Raw genomic sequence first — 23,296 nt, 5'->3', positions numbered from 1 at the left:
CACAGGAAAGCCTCTTCAGAGTTTGCCTCACTTCCCAGCAAGCTCCCTGCCCTGCAGTAACATAATGGCTCAAGCAAACCTGTTTAAAGAGGTAAAGCTTGGAATACTATTGACTTGTGTTGTCCCAGAACTGGTTCTTCAGCAAGAAAGATCTGTCCTGGTATCACTGAGCTTTTTGCACCCTCAAAAATAGCCATTTCTCCTCTAATGGTGTTCAACACAGGGTTGTTGTTCTTCATTAGAATATTCTCAGTTCCTTGCATGTGGATTTGAAGCAGTTCTCACTAAACCATTACTTGAAGGATTTTTGTGTTCTCATTAGCACCCTGATCAGAGCAAGTCTCATTGAATAAATAAGGAAAAAATAGGAGAAAATAGGGAAAAACACACTTAAGCCAGTGTGCAAAGAATTTGTGCTTTCTTTCCACCCCTCTTTGGAGGAAAGCCACTGATGCCCTGAAGAACATACTGTAGCTGCCTTCTGTCTCCTCTCCCTCAGTCTCCTAGTTGTTTTTCTTGTTCCCATTTACCTACACTGCCACACAACCACAGAGTCTTCACCTTCAGGAGTTCTTCTGCTTCCTGCCAGGCCTTAGGCTGAAGAAAGGTGGATTCACACAAAACACAACAGAAGAGTCAGTTCAAAAGCCCTGAATTGTTTTTCATATGAACTGACATCAACAAACCATGAAAATAAACACCTATTTGGTCCAGAGGAAAAGCATTTTCTCGTGTTTACAGCAGTGTGTGCAGTAACAGTGCCTCCTGGCCACAAACACAACTGCTGGGATGCTGATTTTAAGGCAAAGGGATTGTTATGGATCCAGAGACACAACCAAATACTGCTCAGCAGTGGACGTGTGCTCATCGGCAGTGAATTCATTAGCCCAGTAACGGCTGAACTGGCTCCCTGCCCCATCTACTCCCAGATTGCTACTGCTGGAGCAGGAATGAGAAAGACTCACAGTTTGCTGCCACATCACCGCACAGCAGGCTGGCACTTAGCAGGAACTGAAGCCCACATGCACCACGAGCCACGGTGCCGGTCTGGGAGCTGATCTGGTCACTTCCCTGCTGTCTCTGCTGAGAGGCACGCTCTGAACAGCTAAAGTAAAGCTTAAACTGCTGTAGCTTCACCAAGAGATGTCTCAGCGCTGAGCCCCCACCAGCATGCACGGCTCTGCTGGCAGGACCTGCCTCAGCAGCACCCTGAAACTACAAACAGGTACAGGAAAGGTGAAGGACTCACTTGTTTTGAAGACATGGCAGTGGAGGAGAAAGCATGATAAGAAACGAAGATATATGACAATAAAGGTTAAGGTACTTTTATTATAAAAGTCTATACAATGAGCACCAGACATAGCAATGCAATTATATCTGGTTTAGTTATATATATTCCATATCTATATATCCATATAGATATATAGCGTTCTGTTTTTACCAAAGTAAACCTGTTATATCACAAAATGCCTAGTTCTACCATTTATTTATTGCTCAACAAGGATGGCACAAAACACACTCAGCATAACTGTTGCCATGCTTATCTACTATACTGAATAAACAGCCAAACACTGCATAACAAACACAAAGCAGCTGTTAATTCTGAATTGGAACCAGTCTGATCACTCACTCACTTATAAAAATATTGGAATCATATAGATTTAAGCATTATAAAGGAGGAATATATTATTTAAAACATTTAAATAGTGCATATTGACATTTTGCATGTGGTATATAAAACACAAACATTCATGTACAACACTATACAGTACACATTAGTTTCAATGTTTGGATACACCCGTGTCTGCAGACTGATAGAAAAGTAACTGAAGTGTACATTGCACAATGGAACTGAATGAAATTGAGAAATGGTCTCAAGACTAGTTTAACCTCATCATTCTCTAAGGTCCCAGATCATTTTGCAATTAAAAAATAACCAAAGCAAAGGCATATCATCAGTGCTCAATAGTTTTAGTGCTTTTTCTTTTGCTGAATTCCAAAATTCCATGCCTACAAGCAGAGTAAAACAAAACGAGAAGTATTCTACAGTACACAGATGAAATCTGAGCACTAAAAATCCTACTTCCAACCTATTTCATATGCTTCATGACAGAACAGCAAGTCTATGAGGTTACACGCTAGCCATTTCTTCTCTGTGGTGAGAAAGTTCATTTTTGGTCTTTCAGAAAGCAGTGTGAACAGTAGCTGCGTTGACATTAGCCAGTCATAAAAACATGCAGTGCGAGTAGGTGCATGCAAAACGTGGCCACAATCAAACCCATACACTGAAGGAAAAAGAAAAGGAACTGAGAAAGCACCAGTTAAAAATTAACATTTAGATTTTGCCAGATCCAAAACCAGCTGCTGATGGCTGTTGCGGAGCATAAATCTAGTAGCTAAATCATCATTCAGCGCAGCAGATGTGATACTTAAAAACATTTAGTTTCAACTCTGAAGCTAAATCATGCAAGGCCCATAAACTGTTTTGCTTACATTGTAAGGGTTAGATAACTTAGTTTTATTCTCCAACTGTAAAACAAAACTGTGAGAAACAGCAGTCACTTTTTCACTCAAACCCAACAGTTCACCCTGTGGTGCGCATTCACTACACTGATTTTAGCCCTTGATACCACAACTTAGTTCAGGTACAGTGGAATTTTAACTGTCCTAAGCCAGCTCCTTCCTGCTGGAGCGCCATCAGATTTCCCATGCACTGCAATGTTCCTTATGCTCCTCTTATCTTCTCAAAGTGGAGATGCAGTATCCAATTCAGACAAAACACTATGTCACCACTAGTTGAGAAACAATAACCCATAAAATGAGAACATGAACAACAGTAATGTAAGTCCTGTAGGCAGCGTGTGATATAACTTGTCAGTTTTCCAAGTTTTAAAAGACACTAAGGAAGGTCACTTTCTGGTTTGTCCACTGTCATCTTTATCAAGGAGGAAACGTGACCAGTACTGAGCAATATCCATTAGAGGTTAATTATTACTGTGTTACGGGTGCAATTTAGAAAACCAAAGCTTAAAGTTGTTCCACAGCAGTCCTTTGGAAAAGGAATTTCAGTCTGGCTTTTTAAAGTTCCAAGGAAAAAGAGCAGTACGTTTAATTTGCTGATGTTCCACCCCCCCCCCCCCACCCCCCCAATAAAAAATAGTTCAGTGTAGCATTATGGTATTAAGAATTTCTTCAAGAATGCAAAAAGTTGGTAATAACAAAAGTCTCACAGTTCTTGAATGCTAAAAGAACCCCAAAGCTGTGGTGGTTTTGGAATAAGATGGATGCATCTGTTTGACAAAACTCTGCTGGAAACTGTGTTTGCTAAAGTTGGATAGAGCAGTCTCAAACTTAGAAATCTTACTTGCTCTCTAGACAGGACCTATTTACCCTTCAAACACCTTAGAGTGGCACCACAATAAAGTGCACAAACTTGATTCTTTCAACAGTGCATGACAAATGAACACAAGCACCCAATAAGTACAGTGGTAGTATATGGAAACATCATGTTATTCAATGGGTTGGAGGAATATAAGTTAAATTGATTTTGAAGAATCTTGCTTGCTGATAAGGACTTCTAACAGCCTAAGCTTGGCTTTGAGTTTCTTGTACTCCCTGTACTCATCAAGCATTGGAACCCGATCTTCTTTCTGTACGTTCCTGCAAAAAGGAAGCACGTTTGAGTGGCAAGAAAACCCTCCACACTGCAGCAAGCAAACACAACAGCAGTTACATGCAGTTGTCTTGGGGAAGATAAAGACATTTTTGACAGCTTGTTCACCAATAACAGACACAATATATTTTAGTTAAACTTGCTGTCACCTAAAGAACTGACTACAAAACCTAGCAGCATTTATTCAGCCTTGTTTAGGAATTGTTCTTTTAAGTTCTTCTGGAGATCTGATTAACAGGATATGAAAACTTTCATTTCAGATCCTGTGTATACACTGCAGGAAAATACAGGCAAATTCCAACTGATCTACATTTTCACTGTATGGAGACTGACTCACAAATTGACAGCAGAGGATTATTCTTGTTTAAGACTGAATTATAAAACATATTAATCTGACTTGCTTAAAACCAACCTTTCTTTATTAACCTCATTATTTGCCATTAAAGTCAAAAGGAGTTATGTCCCAAATGCACTAAGTGCATGATGAAGCCACGCCAGTGGAATCTGTGTGACCAGTGGTTCAGGAGTTTATAGTTATGGAGAAATCCAGTAGAAAGTGCAGTTAAGTGAGAATATCTGGTAGTTAAGAATAAAAATTATACCCCCTTTACTGGTAAAGCAAATATCCTACTAGAATAAAGGACAACCAGGCAAATTGCCCTGCCCTGGGTTAGAAACAGAGGGATAATCTGGGGGGGTTATATGAAAAAATACTTTTTAATAAATATTTTTAAATGGAAAACCCCCACTTCTTTGTTTTTGTTCTTGTGCTTTACAGACTGCAACAGAGGAAACTAAACTCAGGAGCAAGCTTCCTCCGCTATTAAAAATGCACACCAATGTCATCTCCTTCAGGAGATTATTCACAGCAGAGATTAAACCAGATCAGATTCCATTGGCAACATTCACATAGAAGACTTCAAAAGATATTGGGCTACAATATGAGGCTGCTGCCCAACGTCTGCTTCTGTGCTATACAAACACTTCTGTGCTCAACACACCTTCCGTTCTGCTGATAAAACTCCTCTTCAAACTCTCGTAGTGTCTTGCGTAGCTTCTTTTTCTCAGCTCGGGCTTTCCACAGTTGCTCCAACAATTCAGGCCTGAAAATTCCAAGCAAAAGGAAAAATACTGTTGGCCATAGGATAATATTCAAATTCTTCAAAGCACGCTCTAAAACAACTGAGCTAGCTGTGTTAGTAATGAACTTGCCTTCCTCGTGAGGAATATGCTACCGGTCTGATGGTGAAATACTGAGAACAAACTAGTAGTTAATAAAAGGGTATAAGTTTTCTGTTGTCTGCACAGCTCAAGTAAGGATGAGGAAGGTTTAGAAGATACTAAACAATACACTGAGTACAAAAAGATCTTAGTCAGACCTGTGTGAACACTCATTCCAGCTAAACACCTCCTGACAAGCACTGAATATGTCACTTGCTTCCACCCAACATCATATACTCGGTATCGTGACTCTAAGTGCAGTAATTGCAACTTCTATACTAGAATTAGGAACTTGTTATTTCCACATACATGGAAGCAGCACGGGTGCTTGACAGCCGAAGGTCCCGGGTCAGTTTCTCTTGACCATCTTCAACATCAGACTCGGAGTTTTCAACTGGGCTTAAAACAGGCTGCGTCTGGACAGCAGTTTTTAGGATATCGGTCAGGTCTGCAGACAAACCATCACTTTCCTCCTCTTCTTCCTGAAAGCCAAAGCAGAAATTCAAACCCAGGATGAAATATTTCAGCTCCCTCTTAAGGTGCTGGGAAGTATTTTACAATATGCACTGTACTTACCTTAATTTCTTCAAAGAAATGGGCAGTTTCACCTTCAATAATGGGCTGTAACATCTGCCCCCGCCTCTTGGTTGATGGTGAGCCCTGCAAAAATTGAAGCTGGTTCCATTATGTGCAATTAGATATTAAATGCTGTGTGGGTCAGAATTCTGGTCAAGTCATCTAATACTCATGGGTATTTCTTCTTTCAGAAGAATACAAGACTGGAAACATACTTACAGAGTACAAACAAAATAACCTATAACCCCAAAAGCTCAGATGCCCAAAGTATCCTTGACATAGAATCAAACACTGTAGTTTATAAACTATGTAAAAATACTCTTTGAATATAAAAATCACTCCATGTTTTGTAGACAATTCATAAAGTGCAATGATATCTCTGAATTTTGTATTTCCTCTTGTTCTTCCAAACCAAACCAAAGGGAGACTATAAAGTTACACAAAGCCAGAGCCAGCTTTCATATTCTGCCAGGCATGTGTCGGGAATGAAACTGCCAGTTTCTTTTTCTAGACCTCTCTGAAGCCCCAACAATTGGAAGTGCTGCGTTAACAGTTACCTATTGCCACTTTCCAGGCAAAACCCTTTGAATTTCAGCCTAAACCAGGTGCCACTGTGCTGCACGTGGCCTGCTGTTAGCTGCCTGTAGCACACACATGTTATGCCCTGCTCTTCCAGGATCCCCAAACAGCAATTTCAACAGATGAACTCTTTGAACAGGAGGACAGTGGAACATGAAAGCCACAGAGCCAGTGACTTGACAAAACACTTTAGTTTGTGGAAGGTAAATACCTTCCTGCTTCTTTAGACATTTCCATGCAAGCTTCAGCATATGTGATTAACATATCGTGATACCCTAAGAGATCTCATGGGAGCAAGCATCGTGTAAACTAAAAACCAATTCTTGAAATACCTAGCACTGAGCATAATCTATACAGAAGCCGCCTTTGAACAATCCTTGGTAACTAGAGAGCTCTGCATCTCTTACAGGTTTCAAAAGCAGAGGCCTGTGAAACACACTTTACAGATAATTCCTAATCTGTGCTGCAGGCAACATGCTACCAACATCTTTCCTGAATTTAAAATCCTATTGGTTGCCTATCAGTCATGCCTTTATTTCACAGACAAACAACAACAATAAAAAGGAATGGCTACAGTGTAGTCACAAGACTACTGATAATACAAAACACATCTCAGCTGAAGAGTCAGACTTGAGGTGAGAAATGGGATAAAACTCAACTGGTCAAGTACACCACCAATACCTTGTGACTCATCGTGAAGAAATGCTTGGGTGTTTAAAAGCAACCTGTGCCAATGCTCAAAAAGGGATTCTGACATAAAACCCTTTAAACTGAATTATGACTGCAGCATAAACAACATTTTTCTGTAAAAGCCACTACACAAAAATCTATGTGCAGGAAAGGAATGATCTTGAACTGGTCTCTTCATCTCAATGTACTTGGGCTTAAAGAGGATAGCTGAGAACAGTCAGAGTCCACGTAAACAACTGCTTAAGTTCTTGCTGAGTAAGTCACTGCCCAGCTACATAAATCTGGTAGAGAACTGTCTGTACATAAAGAGATTATCTCACAGCCCTTCCTATGCAGTCAATTCCTTCTAAAGGGGTCAAATCAAATCTATTCTGTTGCAAGTCAGGGTCAGCACGAAGATTCGGATTACAAATCATGAAGAGCAAAGCTAGCCAGCTGGTTGTCATTCCCCGACTGCTTTACAGGTACTATAAACAAGGTTACACCAATCTCCTTGCACAGTATGAGAACTTTTCTTCCTCATCTCTTAAAAGAGCACAGAGAGAGGAAAGAAAAGAACAGAAAGCAAGCTAGAAGGAAATGAAGTGCAAACACAGTGAAAAAGCACAGATGTTGTACAGATGCTGCAGGTGTTGATAACTGAGGAAGCAGGAATGAATGAAATGGTTGTTAGGGCCATCCTATTACTCATGCCTCTGGTGACAGTACCCTGCAGTACAGGCAAGCTTCACTGCAACTGTTGTTACTATTCTTAGGAGGACTGAAAGTACAGTATGTACTGTGGATCCATACCCAGCACAGGGACTTGGGAGCATCTCAGCCGCACAAGCCAGAACAGCTCATTTACTTCCACCAAGAACCGTGTACTTCCTAAGAGCCATCAAGGTCACAGACAGCTTTGAACAGCTCTGCTCTCAGCAGTAAATCAAATGCCTCAAGTACAATGACATCATGATCTTACATCTTCCATAAGAAAGATGTATCTCTGGAACAGTGTTACTAGCTCTTCTAAAGGCAGCCTAGCAGTTCAAAAAGTGGAAAAAAAGTAGAAATAGCATTTGTTTTACTCACAAGAATAGGAGTAATGCTTGCTCTAGTTAACATTTGTTTTACAAGTCTGTATCTGTCATAAAGTGGCTTCACAATATGTCTTTCTTCTCTAGTAACCTAAAGGCAGAGAAACCACAGAATTAATTATACCAGTCACTCAACAATATACAAGCAAACACAAAGCGGTCTTGCTTCTCATGCCAGGTCACGGACCTGCCAATTAGGAACATGAAACTAGTTTAAACTATGTGTATGAAATGGGGCTTGTGCAGATAAAGGGGAAGAAGTCGGTGCTTCTTCCTCCTCTTTTTTCTCACTTTAAGTCCCTGCATTTTTCAGGAAGCAGTTTTAAAGAGTTCCTAAAAGTTAAGAGGGGCTTCAGTAGAAGCAAACTATCTTTAAAGACATGTGGTAAAGAGGCAAAAAAGGGACCAAGAACTGGGGGGGAGGACTGTGTGCCTAGCAATGATGATGACTCTAGAGGAATGAGAGGGGGCGGAAAAGAAAGAGATGAAACCATAGAGAGATTTTCTCTGATATCTGCTTTACTCTCAATTCTTGGCCGCTGTGTACTCTAGCATAACAAATCTTAAAGGCTATCCTCAACAGTTATTGGCATTTTCTCCCTAAAGGGACTGTAGAAATAGTGCCAATATCCCCAGGACCATTATTCTTCCTTGTTTTTAAGACTGAAAGGCTTGGTCACATCTATACAGCAGTGCTGATTATAAAGGTAGTGTGCCAAGCCCAGAAGGCTGATGGAGTAGAAGCTGGAAAGATCTTGTGATTGGACTAGTAATACTGAACACTGTCCAAAACAAAAGTCCTGAACTTCAGGCACTAATTGCTAGTCACTCCAACCTCCCCACCTCCAATTATAGAGGTGGCATGCCACAGACTTGGGAGGAAGGGAAGTGCCTTTTAATTTCTGGTTTTGTGAAACCCAGAATAACATTTCAAGCCTTTTCCCACAAAATTCACTAGAGCCATTTATTTGTACAATTTCTCTTTGCCTCAGACATATAAGGCACCAAACGACACCAGCCACTTGTCAGACTCCAAGAACCTCCTGATCTGTGGACAAAGGGCCTATTAAAACATACTTCTTTTCCGTTTGAAGTCAACACAATAAATTCCTCTGACAGCAATATGGAAACCAACAGACAGCTCTGTTTTGAAGAATTAAAAAGCCCCAAAACCACCCACACTAGCTTCCGGTACTACTACTGCACAAGAGTTACTGCTCTATTAATAGAGCTTGATGAAGTAAACCAAGAATTACCGGCCGCCCATGTTGACTTTCGTAATACAGGAGGCTCTTCTGGAGAGATGTTTTCTCTTCTACCAAATGGTCCTTTGTCATTTTCTGTCAGAAGAATAATTCACATTTAATCCAACCCAAGTCACTTTAACAGTCTTACTACCTTATCAGCTATATGATTGCCTTAGACACACTCCGCTTAGTCGATACCATTCATCCCACCTTCATCCATTTAAAGCTGTTCAATATTGTCAGCACATCCTTAAGAATATTTTAATAAAGAGTGAGGAGGGAAAATGTGGTTCATCATTATTTCCCCCCAGAGTCCGAAATAGAAGGGTCTTGTAAAGGGCTGCTAGACACAGGCATCATTTTGTTGATAAAGTGATAACCTGAAGTGCCTGACAGTGCTCTGTTTCCCTCTGTTCTCTTACAAACAGCCTATCCATAGCGTTATGCTTACTTTTATATCTTCTGGCAAACATCTCTCAACTCGTTTTTCCTTTAACCTTTTCAAAATGAGTTCAAGTGTGGCTTCCTTGGTGGGCTTCTTCTCTTTCTGCACAACCTGCATCTCATCTTCATTTCCTTCATCCTCTTGGTCAAGAGAGGAACCAAAACTTTTTGGAAGAGTGTTACTTCGTGGACGTGTTTGAGGTATGAATTCTCCATCTGAGCTCCTCTGCTTTGCATCTGAAATGAGAACGATTGCTCAGTCCAAAGGTTTAAAAGAAATAACTCTCAGTTTGTTTAACTGCAAATAAAAGAATAAAACAGTTTGCATAGGCAAAATTTCTAATGAATTAAAACCAACAAAATTAAAAGCCGATGGAACAATATGAGTTTTGAGTATTTCAGAACATAGAAATGAAGTATTTTTACTGTCTGTGGAATTTTACTGAATGACTTTGCTATTTGAGTCACGTAGACAATTTGTGTTTGTAGAAAACCAGAAGCTGTAGCATCTCTTACCTTTTATTTGCTTTCTCAGTTTGGTAAGTTCAGTCATCCACTTTAAAACTTTTGGGTTGGCTGCAATATCACTATAGGAGGGCTGAAAAGTAACACAGATAGACAATGTTTTATTAAAACACCTTAAGTCTTGCTTACAAATACTTCTTTCAAGATCTGGTAAGACTTACAACAGGGAATGGGACTAGTAACAGGGATGTGACTCTTAGCATCAGGTCAGATCTCAGTGCCAACATAACAGCCAACGCTTGTGAAAATAAACTTGAGACAACAGATCAGAAGCTGAAACAGAGAGTGGTAAGATGCTTCTGTCTCTCCACTTATTTGATATCCCCTCAGTCTCACTGCATAATGGCACTGTCTACCCTTCTTTGGGCTCAGGCATTATGGCACATTTTCTAGTACTGCTGTTGCTCAGCTCACTTTCACAGACAGCAGTAAGTAACAGAATCATTCTCGTTTGTGAACCCATAGTTATTCAATGATGAACCACAAGAAATAACTTGGCTCCACCATGCAGCCCTCTATCCTCAGTAAAGGCAGAAGTAACTTACCTTACTGTTTTTCTCTTTTTCAAACTGTTCCTCAAATTGCTTTATTTTTTTCTGCAATTTCTTGACAAGCTGATAAGGTGTCTTGTCTTCCTTTTTGTCATCTTTTGAGCTAAAGGATGCTCTTCGTGTTCTGTATTAAAATCAGTTTTTAAATGTCATTTAAATAATTAAACAAGTGCAAACAACTTGTGTATTTTAGTAAAAGAGGACTAATTTAATTTTTCATCTCCAGTTCATAATTCATTCTTGGCACATTTTTAGCAAGAGCTATTTACCTACTGAATCAAAATGCTTTGATCTGCTGCCTTCAAAATGTGACATGTTATTGTTTTCCTCTCTAATTTCTGTAATACCCCTAATAGAAAAACAGCATTTTTAATGTACCACTAATTACATTGTCATTAAACCAGTTCAGATCTTTCTGGAGGCTACGATACTTAGCTAGGCTACTAGATACCTTCTTGAAGTATTGGGCACAGTTGAAGCCGAGGCTAAAAGCTATCACTGCACTGTCCATGGTAAATTAACAGCTCTGCTAATTGTCTTAGGCAAGTAATTAGATATTAACCTAAAACACATCTACATAGCTTGTTGGCTTTACTAATGTATTTCTAGAGTATGTGATTCCAGTCTTAAATCATCTTTTGCACTTGTTCAGCTCCTTGATGCTGCTTGTGAAAAGCCTTTTTATTTCAACACTGACCATGCAAACTTTCTGGTGCACTTATTACGCAAGGGGCCTGAAAGATCCCTCAACTCAACTACTGAGATCTGCGTAGTTCAAGATATTAGAAATACTAATCTAATCATCTACTAGAGCACATCCGGATTAGTTTCAGAATGAGGAATAAAATCAGCACTTTTCTGCAGGTCAGTCTTGTGCGTCGTTTTAACAGCACTCATCAACTATCTTCTGCAGCCAACTGGAGAAAACCTGGGTAAGTACCTTTTTGCATCAATAAATTTATGTCAAACAGAATTGGAAACTCAAAACTTGGGCTTTCCTGTTCCAGATTTTCTCATTTTTATGAGATTATTTCTTCCCTAACAAGCACAGAAATGCCTCTTAAATTCCCTTTCACAGTAACAGCAGTACACAGTGCAGGTCACAGGTTACATACAGTTGTGGAGGGTCACACTCCCAACAGCATCACACAAATAACTTGCAGCTTGTTTAGTTACAACTCTAGCACACTGGGTAGAACAGGCTTGATCCTCTAAATCTGCAAGAGAGGACCTGCACTAAGAACCCTGCCTCTGCACTGACCATTACTGCACACTTCAGTTGTGGTGGTTTGTGTCTTTACTGGGAGTGGACAACATGCTAGGCAAAACAAATCCAAAATGATGCAACATGAAAATAACTATTCATGCTCCTGGGGGAAAAAAAGCACCAAAACTTACATAAAACCATAGACCAACAGTTCAGTAAAGACTGGTAAACAAAGGATATAAATACTGTCTTCAGTGCAGGAAGTGACATTACAGCCCAGACCCAATGCCAGGGAAATCTTTGCAAGCTCAGCCTATTTTTATACTCTTTCCTTCAGCATCTGCCAGTGGCCACTTTGAAAGACACGATACCATCCCAGATGAACCTCTGGTCTGACTCACTGTGGCAGTTCCTGGGCAGGCAGAACAGCCAAAAGACCACATGATGCTGCATTTGCCCTTGGTCTTCAATTAATTCATATCATGAAAACCCACGATGATCTTAACCAGCTGTATTTTCATGTTTGTAGTAACACCTCCTGCCCCAACACCCATCAAATGGCATTAAAATACAAACCTAACAAAAGAAAGTGCTTTGGATGATGAATCTAAGGTTTCTGGATCATGTAAGAAGCGCTGGCTTTGCCCAAAATCCAGGCTCCGATGTGACAGTATCGGATGACAGTCCTCTTCCAAGGGATGATTAGTCATCCTTCCAGCCTGTGGGGAAAGCTGAGCTTCTCCAGATTCACTGTCCTCCTGCCAAGACTTGAAAGCAGGAAAAGGATCTAGAAGATAAAAAAGGGACACAAAATGGTACTTTGCTGTTAACAGAATTATAAACAAGAGTCAAAAGGAAACAAAACTGCGTACCCACTGCTTAGTCTTGTATGCTATAAAGGATGTGGTGTCATACACAAAGTGGATATAAACACTGAAATACATCAGAAAGCTACAAATTCTGTCATGTAGCAACTGAAAGAAAAAGGTACCAGAATGGAGTATGCACACTAGGATCCCTTTTTCCAAGTGTATCTTGAGAGTATGCACTTCTGAACAGTTCCAGCAGTGCGAGAGCCTTAGTTACGTATCAGAAATCCAAAGTTAGAAGGATGTATTTATTGTCCATTGTGATATTTTGCTGTGGAAATTAATTTTTATACCTTACACATGTATTTTGAAAGATTGTCCTCTTGGGTTTGAAGAAGTTAAGCCTGACAATAGCTCTTAAGGTACAATACCCATTCACTTAAGTTGTCTGAAAGTAGTGTTGTTGGGTTTTTAAGTTTAAATGCATCTTGACACCACTGAGAAAAAGAGATTTCTTAATTTGTGGAAGGTGATTTCTTTTAGGCAGGGGATTCCAAAACAATCAGATCTTTTAAATTCCTATATAAAGCTGCTAACATCCCTTCCAATTCTTAGTTATGGTTTTCTTGCTGTCTAACAAGAAGCTGATGTGGCCTTTCAAGCACTTGAATTCACAATCCCACCCCCCTTTTCCTTTCAAAGAGTTGCCTGTATTTCCCAGTTCAAATCTGAAATTTGAAAACTGGGTTCAAAGTGTGCAGAACAACAATACAACCCACAAAGTAACCTTTAAAAAGAGATAACCCTTGTACCTGCTTTCCACTGTACGTTGACTAAGTATGAATGGGGTTTGTTTTGTTTTGAAGCTCTGATCTTGCCTGTTTACACAGAACAAGGCAGAAGAAAGGGAGTGTTTAGAAGCAAGCAAAACAACTGCAGATCAGAATATTCCCAAGATATACGGGACAGCAGGTGAAGGGTTAGCTAGAAAGCAAACCATAAACTATCAAAAGGCAGATAACTGAATGTATGGCGAACCATACTTACCCTCCCCTTCTCTCTGCAGATGCATTGTTTTGAAATCAATGAGGGGGAAAGTGATAGGGCATGGCGCTAATAAAATGAAAAAAGAATGGCAAAAAATACTAAAGTGAACACACAGCACAGTCAGAACAAACTATACATCACATGTAAAGCAGGAAGATACAGTACCAGGGAAAACCATCCCATCCTTTGGGCCAGGCCCTGAGCACTCTCAGCTTCCAAGCACTTTCAATGGCAGGTGAGGATGCTCAGTCCTGAGTGAATCTGAACTTCTTACTGAAAAGGTTTACAGAGAGCCGACACAGGAATAGTAAAGACTTATTGTAGTTTAGTAAGAGGCTCATGCATCCTCACATTAACAGATGACAAGTTCTCAATGTGCTTTTGCTCATGGCTCTTAAATAGAGATGGTAATTTCCAAAAGGCAGAACAAATGCAGAGAAAACACTCAAAATATAGATTAACTGATCTGCATTTCTGCATTAACCAGCAAGCATTTGATAACTATTTCCAAGAACTCTGCTGGTTTTACATTATATAGGCTTTTATAACCCAAACAAGATTTGGACTAGCATAGATTTCTTTACAAAGCCAATCTACTTCAATGGAATGCCACAAGGACTTGCACTGCCTTGGAAGGCTGAGATCCTGATAACCATTTTAAACAGGACTGAACAACAGCCAAAGTTAAAATACTTTGCAATGAAATAACACCTCTTGCAAGATATCATGATTTTACTACCAAGAAGCTTATAATATAAGTTTGTATACAGAAATACTACTTTCTTTCCAAAGTAAGACTCATGAAGCTATTTAAGTAAGTAAAACCAAAGCAACTCTTATGAGCAGATTTAAGGGAATAATGAAAACGGAAGCCACAAACCTTCTGAGAATCCGTATTAGATCAGATTAACACAAACAGAGGATGCAACAAAATGTGATGTGCAAGTAAGCAATTCATGTAAATAAAACACTGAGAACATAAGCAGGGTTATTTTTTTTGCTTTTAGACTTCAACAAAGTTATTAACTTGGGCAATGAGAATAAAAACCTGGACTCAGTGTCTCCAGATGCCTGTAAATCAGCTTCTATGTGACATGACATACAATGTATAGCTTGCTAGGGCTCAAAAAGGCCAACCAGCAAGTAAATCTATCACAATTTGCAAGCTGCATCATTTGTAAAAAGAAAATACGGACTGAAGGAGGCAACACACTTGGAAAACAGCCAACACTGGTGACAAATGAACAGTAAGTTATCGCCATCTGAGCTTCAGGACAAAGCTTTATGTGCTGACATGCTACAACTGTATGCTGCACTGTTAAACTACGTCCATTTCAGGTGCACCTCGCTGATTTTAATATTCATAACAGAGCAACCAAAAGTCAAGTGCAGCCGCTCTTTTGTTACCAGTGTCTTACTAATGTTTGCCATGATGCTTACAGGCATCTTGAAGAAGAGCTGTCACTGGAACAGCCTGTTGGAAGTAAAAACCTCATCCCTGCATAGTAAATCTGTACTGTAGCTGCCAAGTTGCATTTCCAAGTTTTTAAGACTAGAAACAAGCGGACTGTGGCCATTGATCAATGACAGTTCACAGTGTTACAGCAAACTCTTATCACTTGCTTTTTTTAAGGTGTGATGATTCAGAATAGCAACACCAGGCAGAGGAAACAGGATACAAGGAACACATAAAAACATGAGTACCTTCAAAAGAAGATACTGACAAGAGTGTTTTGCTCTTGTTAGGAAGGGGTTATGTTTTTGCACAAGTAAAACAACAGACATTTGAGCAACAAAGTTCAGTAAAGTCACAAGCTTCAGGGCTTGTTAAACATGGAAGGCATGAAGAATAAGGTAACAAACAGAAGGAATCCTGCCTGAGAGAAAACTGTGTCCCAAACATTTTGCTTTCCTAAAATCCCAACAATGGAGGGAGAAGGGGCACAGGAATAATATCCATCTGCAGCTTTAGCTTCATAGCTTTAGAAAAATTAGTTTACAGCACTAGAAAAATTAAAACTGTTTCAAGATGCCCAAAGACATGGAAAACCAACATCTGATATTCCTGACGTTTAAAACAAATCAACCAACAGATCTTGCAGAATAAATGAAATGGGAATTGCTGTGTTTAGCAGCTTACTTATTTTAAGTCAAATTCAGCTTGTATTAGAGCTTCAATAGCTTACATTTATAAAACCCAGAAAACCAGACAAGCCAGTGTGAATATGAACTGGTGTGACATAACTAGAGAAGGTGTTTTGAAGCATTGGGATGAAAGACTCAGGGTTCTGGGAACCACAAGTCACCTTGAAAACATAAAAATGAATAAGAAAGAAAAAAAAAACATACACAGCAAAACCTCTGCTATGAAACTTGGGCTGTTTTGCTTTCTTTATTTGCTCCTTTGACTATTTTTTCTTCACATGTTTATTAAGGTTCTTAATTAAGTTGCAGATAATTCTGAAACAAGATGGGATCTATGCCATGGCTTGGATCATCTTACCATGTGTACAGAACATATTGTTCAGATTGAACCGAAGGAAAACAAGTGTTGTCTGCTGCTTTCTACTCCATAAAACATTCTATTTATCATTACTCGTTATGTTGTGAGCTAAAGGGTGAGAATTACCTTCCCATTTGTCACCATCAGACACATTCTTCAGATCTAGACGTGGTACTTGGACACTCAGAGCTTCCTCAGAAACATTAATGTTGCCATCCCCCAACATCTCTGAATCAGTATTTGCATTAAGATCACAAGCCTTGTTACTTGAATCCTGTGTTGAAACAACAGAAGAATGTTGTTGTTATGATTTAGCAACTGGAAATGAGGTACCCAAACAGTGCCAGATCCAGCATTGCTGGGAATTGACTGGAGAAAGATTTCTTCTTTCCTGACTCAAGGAATTATAAACAATCTTCCCAAACCCCAACAGTAGCCAATGGCTTGCATTATAGAACATTCCTCACAAGATGCAGAAGTATAAGCTTGCTCTGCTGCTAAAACATCCTGTGATGCAAGATGCTGAGATCTCTAACAGAGGTTTTGCAAAGCTTGCAGGAGCCCAACAAACATTAGATGTTAAAAGCTGAATTTATTGGTTTTCTTCATAACTGCATTTCATGTAAATTTATAAGATGCTGTGTACCTGAATAGAAATGAAATCATAATCTTACCAGAAACATCTCTGAAGATATGCTATCATTGCCACCAAGCAATATACTATTTTGCCTAAAGAGAAGAAACAGATCTAGTTATAATTTTAAATAAGAGTTCTTAATGGACAGTAAATACTATACACTCCCCTTGCATTTTATACTTGCATACCCAAGACCAGTTAATAAAACAAAACCAGCTTAGACCTTTATTCTCAAACTGGGAGGAAATATTTTCAAACTCAATTCAACTCATACTGAGATTTCAGTCAGTGCTGAACTCCAATTGCAAGTGAATTTAAAGCTGTCTGGCTAATCACTATTACCAGCATGAAGTCTTTTCTTATTAAGAGCAATAAAATGTGACAAAATATTTTAAAGAAAATCACTTGTTCTTTTGTTTCTCTTGCCCAGAACATAGGCTTGTCCTCAAAAAAGCTGTGATACATATCATATAGGCTTCTATTTATTATCTCTTTTAAGTGCATAAAGTTCCATGCCTTTTATGTCATCACCATAAAAAGGTAACTCCATCTTACCTCCTCTGTTTTCACACATGAAAAGTTGTGCTTTTAGTTTCAACTCCCCCATCTTATACTGTGTTGTCACAAATCACAGCTTGGTACACTTAGGTTCCAAAACTGATGTGACTTAAAAAACATACATACCCTTCACTATTATTTTCTCCATCAACATCTGCATCTTCATCACATGTTTTCAATAATACATCTGCAGCCTGTTGGCAAAAAGCATGTTTAGAAAGATTTGGGAATGGCATTCTCGGTTGAAAGCATATCTGTAATCATCTCTGACCACAAAATAAAACCTCAAAAACTAAAAGCATGGCTTATTGTGTGGTGGTGGAAATCATACTTTTTAACCAAGCAATACTGGTTTTATATATATACATATATATATATAAAACCAAGGTCAGTAGCCAGGTATTTTACTCACTAGAAGCCAGACAACGACTTTCTGCCTTCAGACAAAGCAGTTTTTACCATTTCTTTTAAGTATTAATACAAACAACTCTACTGCAAATTGTCAATCACAGCATGAAGTTTGCGGTGACTGAAACCATGGCAGTAAATATATCTTAGTCTCAAAAATAACAGTTGAAGGTAGACTGTGCTCAGTATACATGAAATGAAACAAGTCTGACAGACTTTCTGTCTGTCAGAAAGGAGCTACTAATCCCTGTTACTAAATAAAGCAGCAACAGAACTGGAAGGGGATGAAGAAACACTGGCGTTTCTGTGACACCATCTCACAAAACAAGCTCAGATGAATACATGTCACCATTTTGTTCAGTGAAGTTGGCACAGGAAGACTGACTACTTATTTGTATCAAAGCCCTGTACTAGATTGCTTCAGTATCTTATATGCCATTTTAAGTATGAGATTTTAAAGTAACATTACATTTACTTTAAAAAGCTCTCACAAATGATCTTTAAAATGTCTGAACATTGAATCATAGAATAGTTAGGGTTGGAAAGGACCTGAAGATCATCCAGTTCCAATCCCCCTGCCACGGGCAAGGACATCTCACACTAAACCATGTCACACAAGACTCTGTCCAACCTGGCCTTGAACACTGCCAGGGATGGAGCATTCACAACCTCCCTGGGCAACCCATTCCAGTGCCTCACCACCCTCACAGGAAAGAATTTCTCCTTATATCCAATCTAAACTTCCCCTGTTTAACCTGTTACCCCTTGTCCTATCACTACAGTCGCTAAACATGAAGTCACCTCAAGAGTCCAAATAGCTGCCAGTTCTACACTGCTGACAGTTAACATCCACCCTTATCAGACAAAGCCCCATTATTCTGTTTACACTGTTTAAGTCCTCAAGTCAAATTCCAATTAGGGGAAACAATTTCTAATCACAGAGCATTTATCATACTCCAGCAGGTAGACTCTCCCTGGAGACAAGCTCTGCACGTTTTGCACAGTCACACTTATTGTAGTTGTGGGAACAACTGCTTCTGTTTCTATTTCAGACTCAAGGGAGAGCTCACATGCTCCTTTCTTTCCTATAACCCTACATGCTCCTCTCTATCTCCTTTCATACAGAAGAATCTGTGTATTTCCCTTTAAGATCTCCCTGAAAGATCCAACTCCCATAGCATTTGAAATTCTGTATTAAGAGGGTAAAAACTAACATTAAAACAGCCAAAATTGCATCAGGTACAACAGGAGTGCATCTATACATGACCACGTGGCCCCAGGTGTCATGCTCTCCTTTACATTCTTAAGCATGGTAATGAATGTGGAACTCCGAAGTGCACATACTTCCTAAGAAGTATAATTCACCTTTCTCAGCTGTTCTTTGAAACCACATAAAATGCACTGAAAAGCCACCAATTTGCACCAATTTTTGTTCCTCCATTTACGTTTGTATTTTCTGAGTTTTGATCCCTAAAGCTCAACACATATTTTAACTGGAAGAAGCAAAGTATTAGGAGTTAATAGGAGGAACTCACTCTCTATTGCTTTTAAAGGCTTTCATTTGCAACAGACTGAAAACCTACCACAAACACAAGACTTAAAATAGCCAGAACAAGACTTATGGCAGGAATATGGAACTCTGCCCTGTACTGACAGAGTTCTTGCAAACACAGTATTGACCTGAACTGGATAAACCATCATCTAATTGCAACACCGTGTTTTGTACATTTTGTGCTCTAGGACAATAATACAGTAGTTTTTATCACAAGGTTTGTCACTAATGCATCAGAAAGAGCCCAGATGATTGATACGCCCTGTGAAATTCTCATTTGCAGAATGGGATTCTAAACCAATATGTTAGTTTAGTAGGAACAATTGACAGATCTGGCTTGTAAGGTGATTCTAGAGTCATTTGGAATCCATGAAAGCAAACAGAAGGATGGGAGAAGAATACATCACAATAGCAAAGAGCGCTACAGCAACATTTTGTTGTAATAAAACCTAGATTCCTGACAAGACTCACACTTTTACTATGCTAAGGCATCCATTTCTAGCTTCTCAAGTTCACAGACCCATTAAATTCTTCTAGTTAATTGAAGGCTCCTAACAATAGGTTTGCTTATCTGGTTATCTTTCAGGAAACACTCAGAAAGATTTATGGTCTCATGGGCAAGAAGCTAAAAATCATTGCAGAAAGTTCTCTCTACACATGGACACTAAATCTCCCACAGAATTCATCATTAGATTTATGACAGCAAAAGTTTTACCAAATAAATAAGGAAGCATAGACTTGAATTTTGCATTAAAGTGCTTATTTGACAGCCGTGGATGTGCTATTCGTACAGTGGCAGAAACCATATTCTCGTGCATATTGATGTTAGCTCATTTTTGTCAGCAATTATCTGATAGTACTGCTGGATCGCATAAGGATAGTCTGAACGTCAGACTGATGCTCGCTACTAACAAATGCAGCTACAGTTCAGGCCGTCATTGCAAATTCAGGCCAGCCATACTACAAACCTTCACTCTGGATTGCATGTGAGGATCTAATAATCTGCAGCTCAAAGCAAAGCTGAGGAATGTTTGTTGTACAAGGAAAACAGTTATTTCAGCATTTCCAGCTGCTACAATACTGGGCTTCCATTCAAGCTGTATTCAATACTTGCTTCTTTCAGTGATATGAAGTTGCTCAATTCAAGCATAATATAGAAAAGCAAAGGCAAAATTGAATCTATGACACCTGATTATCCTGTGGTCTGTTGTTTACATTTTTCAGTTGATTTTTGAAGTTTAACAGCAATTTCAAGTGTCATTAACACTGTATTTTCCAAGTCAAATAGTTCCTAAAGAATACAGCTAAGCATTATATATTTACAAGCATGTCTGCATCACATCCTAATACGTGCCAAGTCTAGACAGATCCTTCTTCTTCAGAATATAAATGGTCAATCCTGATACTTTTCAAGATAACCATTAAGCATTGAACCTTCTCAAAGGCCACACGTCCAACTTCCTTTCATTTTTTTTTTTGCTAAACACCTCAAGTGTTAGAATCAGAAGTGTACACATGAGTATGGAGGGACACAAGCACAGCAGAAGTCAAATATCTAAACAAAGAGGTCCAAGGAGAAGTAACAGACCCTCTTTTAACTAGAAAGGAGATGTGGTTGAAAAGAACAGGACATTGAGGCCTACCCACAGAAGAAAGTGGGAACAGTGAGAAAGGGCTGTGATTAGCTAAGTACAAACCCGCACCTTCCAGCACAAGGATAGTCAAGAGGCTGCAGAGTCTGAAGGCGACTGCTACTTCTACCGTTTCTTGATACAGTAAAAGGAGTGACTGTGTGTGGGCTATGCTACAGACACAGCTCTACATCTTCTGCTACTCACGAAGCCTTTCCTAACACAAGATGTTATTCTATCTGGTGCTATGCCAGTAGTAGTAGTAGTGATATGATGTAGTGCCAATACACTGACTTACCTGAGCAGAAGGAAGGGCTGGTACCTGTGAAAGACCAACAGAAACAACATTAGTCAGAGTCCCACAACCTGCCCCAAAGTACACAAAAATTCTCAGTGCACATCCACGAAACACACAACCAGAAGACAACTGCACAGAGCAACAGCACCAAGTAAGGCTACATCAGAGCTACCAGGAAAACCTGGTTTTCCAAAGCACTTTGCTAAAGCCACAGCACTTAAGGATTTTCATATACAGGAGGCTCTTCCTCTCACCTGAACGCTTTCTTCTTCCTCAGTTACAGTATCATGTTTCATAGCTTCACTGTCTAAATCAGTGCAAACCAGTACTTCAGAGCAGTCTCCTGTGTTCTCACTGCTACCAGTGTCATTATCTTCAATAACATCATTCCTAAAGACAAGAACAGAAAGACTTTAGCAATCTGCTGTTCCACCTTTAAAATTAAATAAAACAAACACTGGAGGGTTTGGGTTTTTTTCCTTAAAGAGTATCACACATCAGAGTTGTTGGTTGTTTTTTTCCCCCCTCATCAAAATTACTCTGACTGGTAATATCTACAATCTCTATCACCTGCAGGCAAATCTAATTATTTATGTAGTTCACATATATTTCTGAGGTTTTATCCAACAGCATGTAATAAGACATTAAAATGTATTTATCTGATTATAGTATCAAGGACCAGACATACACCCTCCACTTAACATGTTGACCTAAGGAATAAAAGCACCAACAGCCAGAAGCAGTAACATATTGAAACTATCACAACTCAATGAAATTGCTGTGCCTATGCTCCTCTCAATATTGAAGCCAGTCAGTTCACAGCCCTCTAGTGAGAAATCCCATTATTTCTAACATTTAATCTTCCTAGAGTACAACTTAAGGCTTGTAACAGTACATCCAGATTAAAACTAACTTATATCACATTTGTGTCTGTATATTCTATGCATGCCACCATCCGTGTTACCAAATGATTCTCTAATTCATCACAAGCCTTTAACTTCCTTCTCCTCACCCAAACAGTTCTGACTTTAACTCCTTTTTCTTAATTTAAGCAGTTAAAGTTAGTTCTAAGAAATCTGCAGTGGATCACCACATTTTTCAGTTCTCTGTTTAACTGAGTATTTGACGTGTACACAGTCTGCTGGCAGCACTGCTTGAGAGGACCCAGACGACCTCTTTCAAGAACACTATCATGGATCCTCTATTACAGTTAATCCACAGTGGAATGATGATGGGCATGTGAAGTAGTTGCTGTGCCAGGAGAGTATACTGGTTTCAACCTGCAGTGATGGCACTTTCAGCCTCCACTGCTATGAAGTCAGCCAGCCTTTAAAGCACTTACGCTGTAACTGAAGGAACTCAGCTACAGCAGGTCTTTTGGGCAAGTAACCACTTATGTACAGATTACTTCAAAGACATTAAATCTCTAACACTAAAACTCAGTTTTAATTTATTACCACCAGCAATGATTATTATCTTTAAGATCAACTGCTAACTTTAGTGTGACGTTTTGTCACAGATGAAACTTCTAAAACCAATAAAGATTGAACAATTTAGAAAACAGCACTTGAGTCTCTGAATATTTCACATATTTCACGCTCTGAATCAAAGAATTTTTAGGTACTGAAGTCCTACTTAAGTGCACGTTTTTGGAGTTGGGATATTAATCATGACTATTTATTTTTAATAAAGCACCAAAATGTACCAGCTTCTCAGCGCTGCCATGGCAATCACTACACTGGTAACACAGCAAGATTTACAATATGAAGAAAAGCTGATCAAACAAAGCTGAAACTCAATGCAAACAGATCCACAGTGCTCATTCTATCCATTTTTAGCTATTTCATTGACACTGGCAGCCAGACAGTAAAATAGCTACGCTGATGTGGAAAGACAGGGTAAAGAAACTGAAACAGCATGTACAAGAGCTTTCATATGGTAAATTATGTCATAAGTAACAGCAGTAATGTAAGAATGAAAGCACTTGGGTCAATTTAAATGCCTACATAGAATTCAGCAGTGAAGCAGTTACAGTCAACTACGTTTTTAGCTACAAGATCAATT

At 39.2% G+C, this 23,296-nt stretch overlaps 1 protein-coding gene across 4 annotated transcripts in view; it reads right to left on the bottom strand.

The window, feature by feature from the left end:
- Positions 1-1,309: 1,309 nt before the first annotated feature.
- FAM13B (family with sequence similarity 13 member B) overlaps positions 1,310-23,296 on the bottom strand; it is a 49,331-nt gene continuing 27,344 nt past the window's right edge. For 2 of the 4 annotated variants that reach the window (XM_062638023.1, XM_062638024.1), the window contains exons 10-25: positions 21,487-21,622; positions 21,233-21,256; positions 17,470-17,537; positions 16,823-16,877; positions 16,275-16,422; positions 13,646-13,711; positions 12,366-12,576; positions 10,577-10,706; positions 10,023-10,104; positions 9,514-9,743; positions 9,072-9,155; positions 7,811-7,906; positions 5,471-5,554; positions 5,204-5,376; positions 4,675-4,776; positions 1,310-3,660 (exon numbers count right to left, since the gene is read on the bottom strand). In XM_062638023.1, coding sequence (XP_062494007.1) covers positions 3,537-3,660; positions 4,675-4,776; positions 5,204-5,376; positions 5,471-5,554; positions 7,811-7,906; positions 9,072-9,155; positions 9,514-9,743; positions 10,023-10,104; positions 10,577-10,706; positions 12,366-12,576; positions 13,646-13,711; positions 16,275-16,422; positions 16,823-16,877; positions 17,470-17,537; positions 21,233-21,256; positions 21,487-21,622 — 1,813 coding nt within the window. In that variant the 3' untranslated portion in view covers positions 1,310-3,536. The remainder of the gene's footprint in view (positions 3,661-4,674; positions 4,777-5,203; positions 5,377-5,470; positions 5,555-7,810; positions 7,907-9,071; positions 9,156-9,513; positions 9,744-10,022; positions 10,105-10,576; positions 10,707-12,365; positions 12,577-13,645; positions 13,712-16,274; positions 16,423-16,822; positions 16,878-17,469; positions 17,538-21,232; positions 21,257-21,486; positions 21,623-23,296) is intronic. The other 2 variants (XM_062638026.1, XM_062638025.1) reach the window with 2 other exon arrangements.

Source organism: Pezoporus occidentalis, unplaced genomic scaffold, assembly GCF_034315485.1.
Source record: "Pezoporus occidentalis ecotype Australia unplaced genomic scaffold, CSIRO_AGI_Poc_V1 ctg55, whole genome shotgun sequence".
Classification (NCBI taxonomy): Eukaryota; Metazoa; Chordata; class Aves; order Psittaciformes; family Psittacidae; genus Pezoporus; species Pezoporus occidentalis.
Note: the sequence above shows the minus strand (reverse complement) of the source record. Positions and strands in the feature narration are given on the sequence as shown.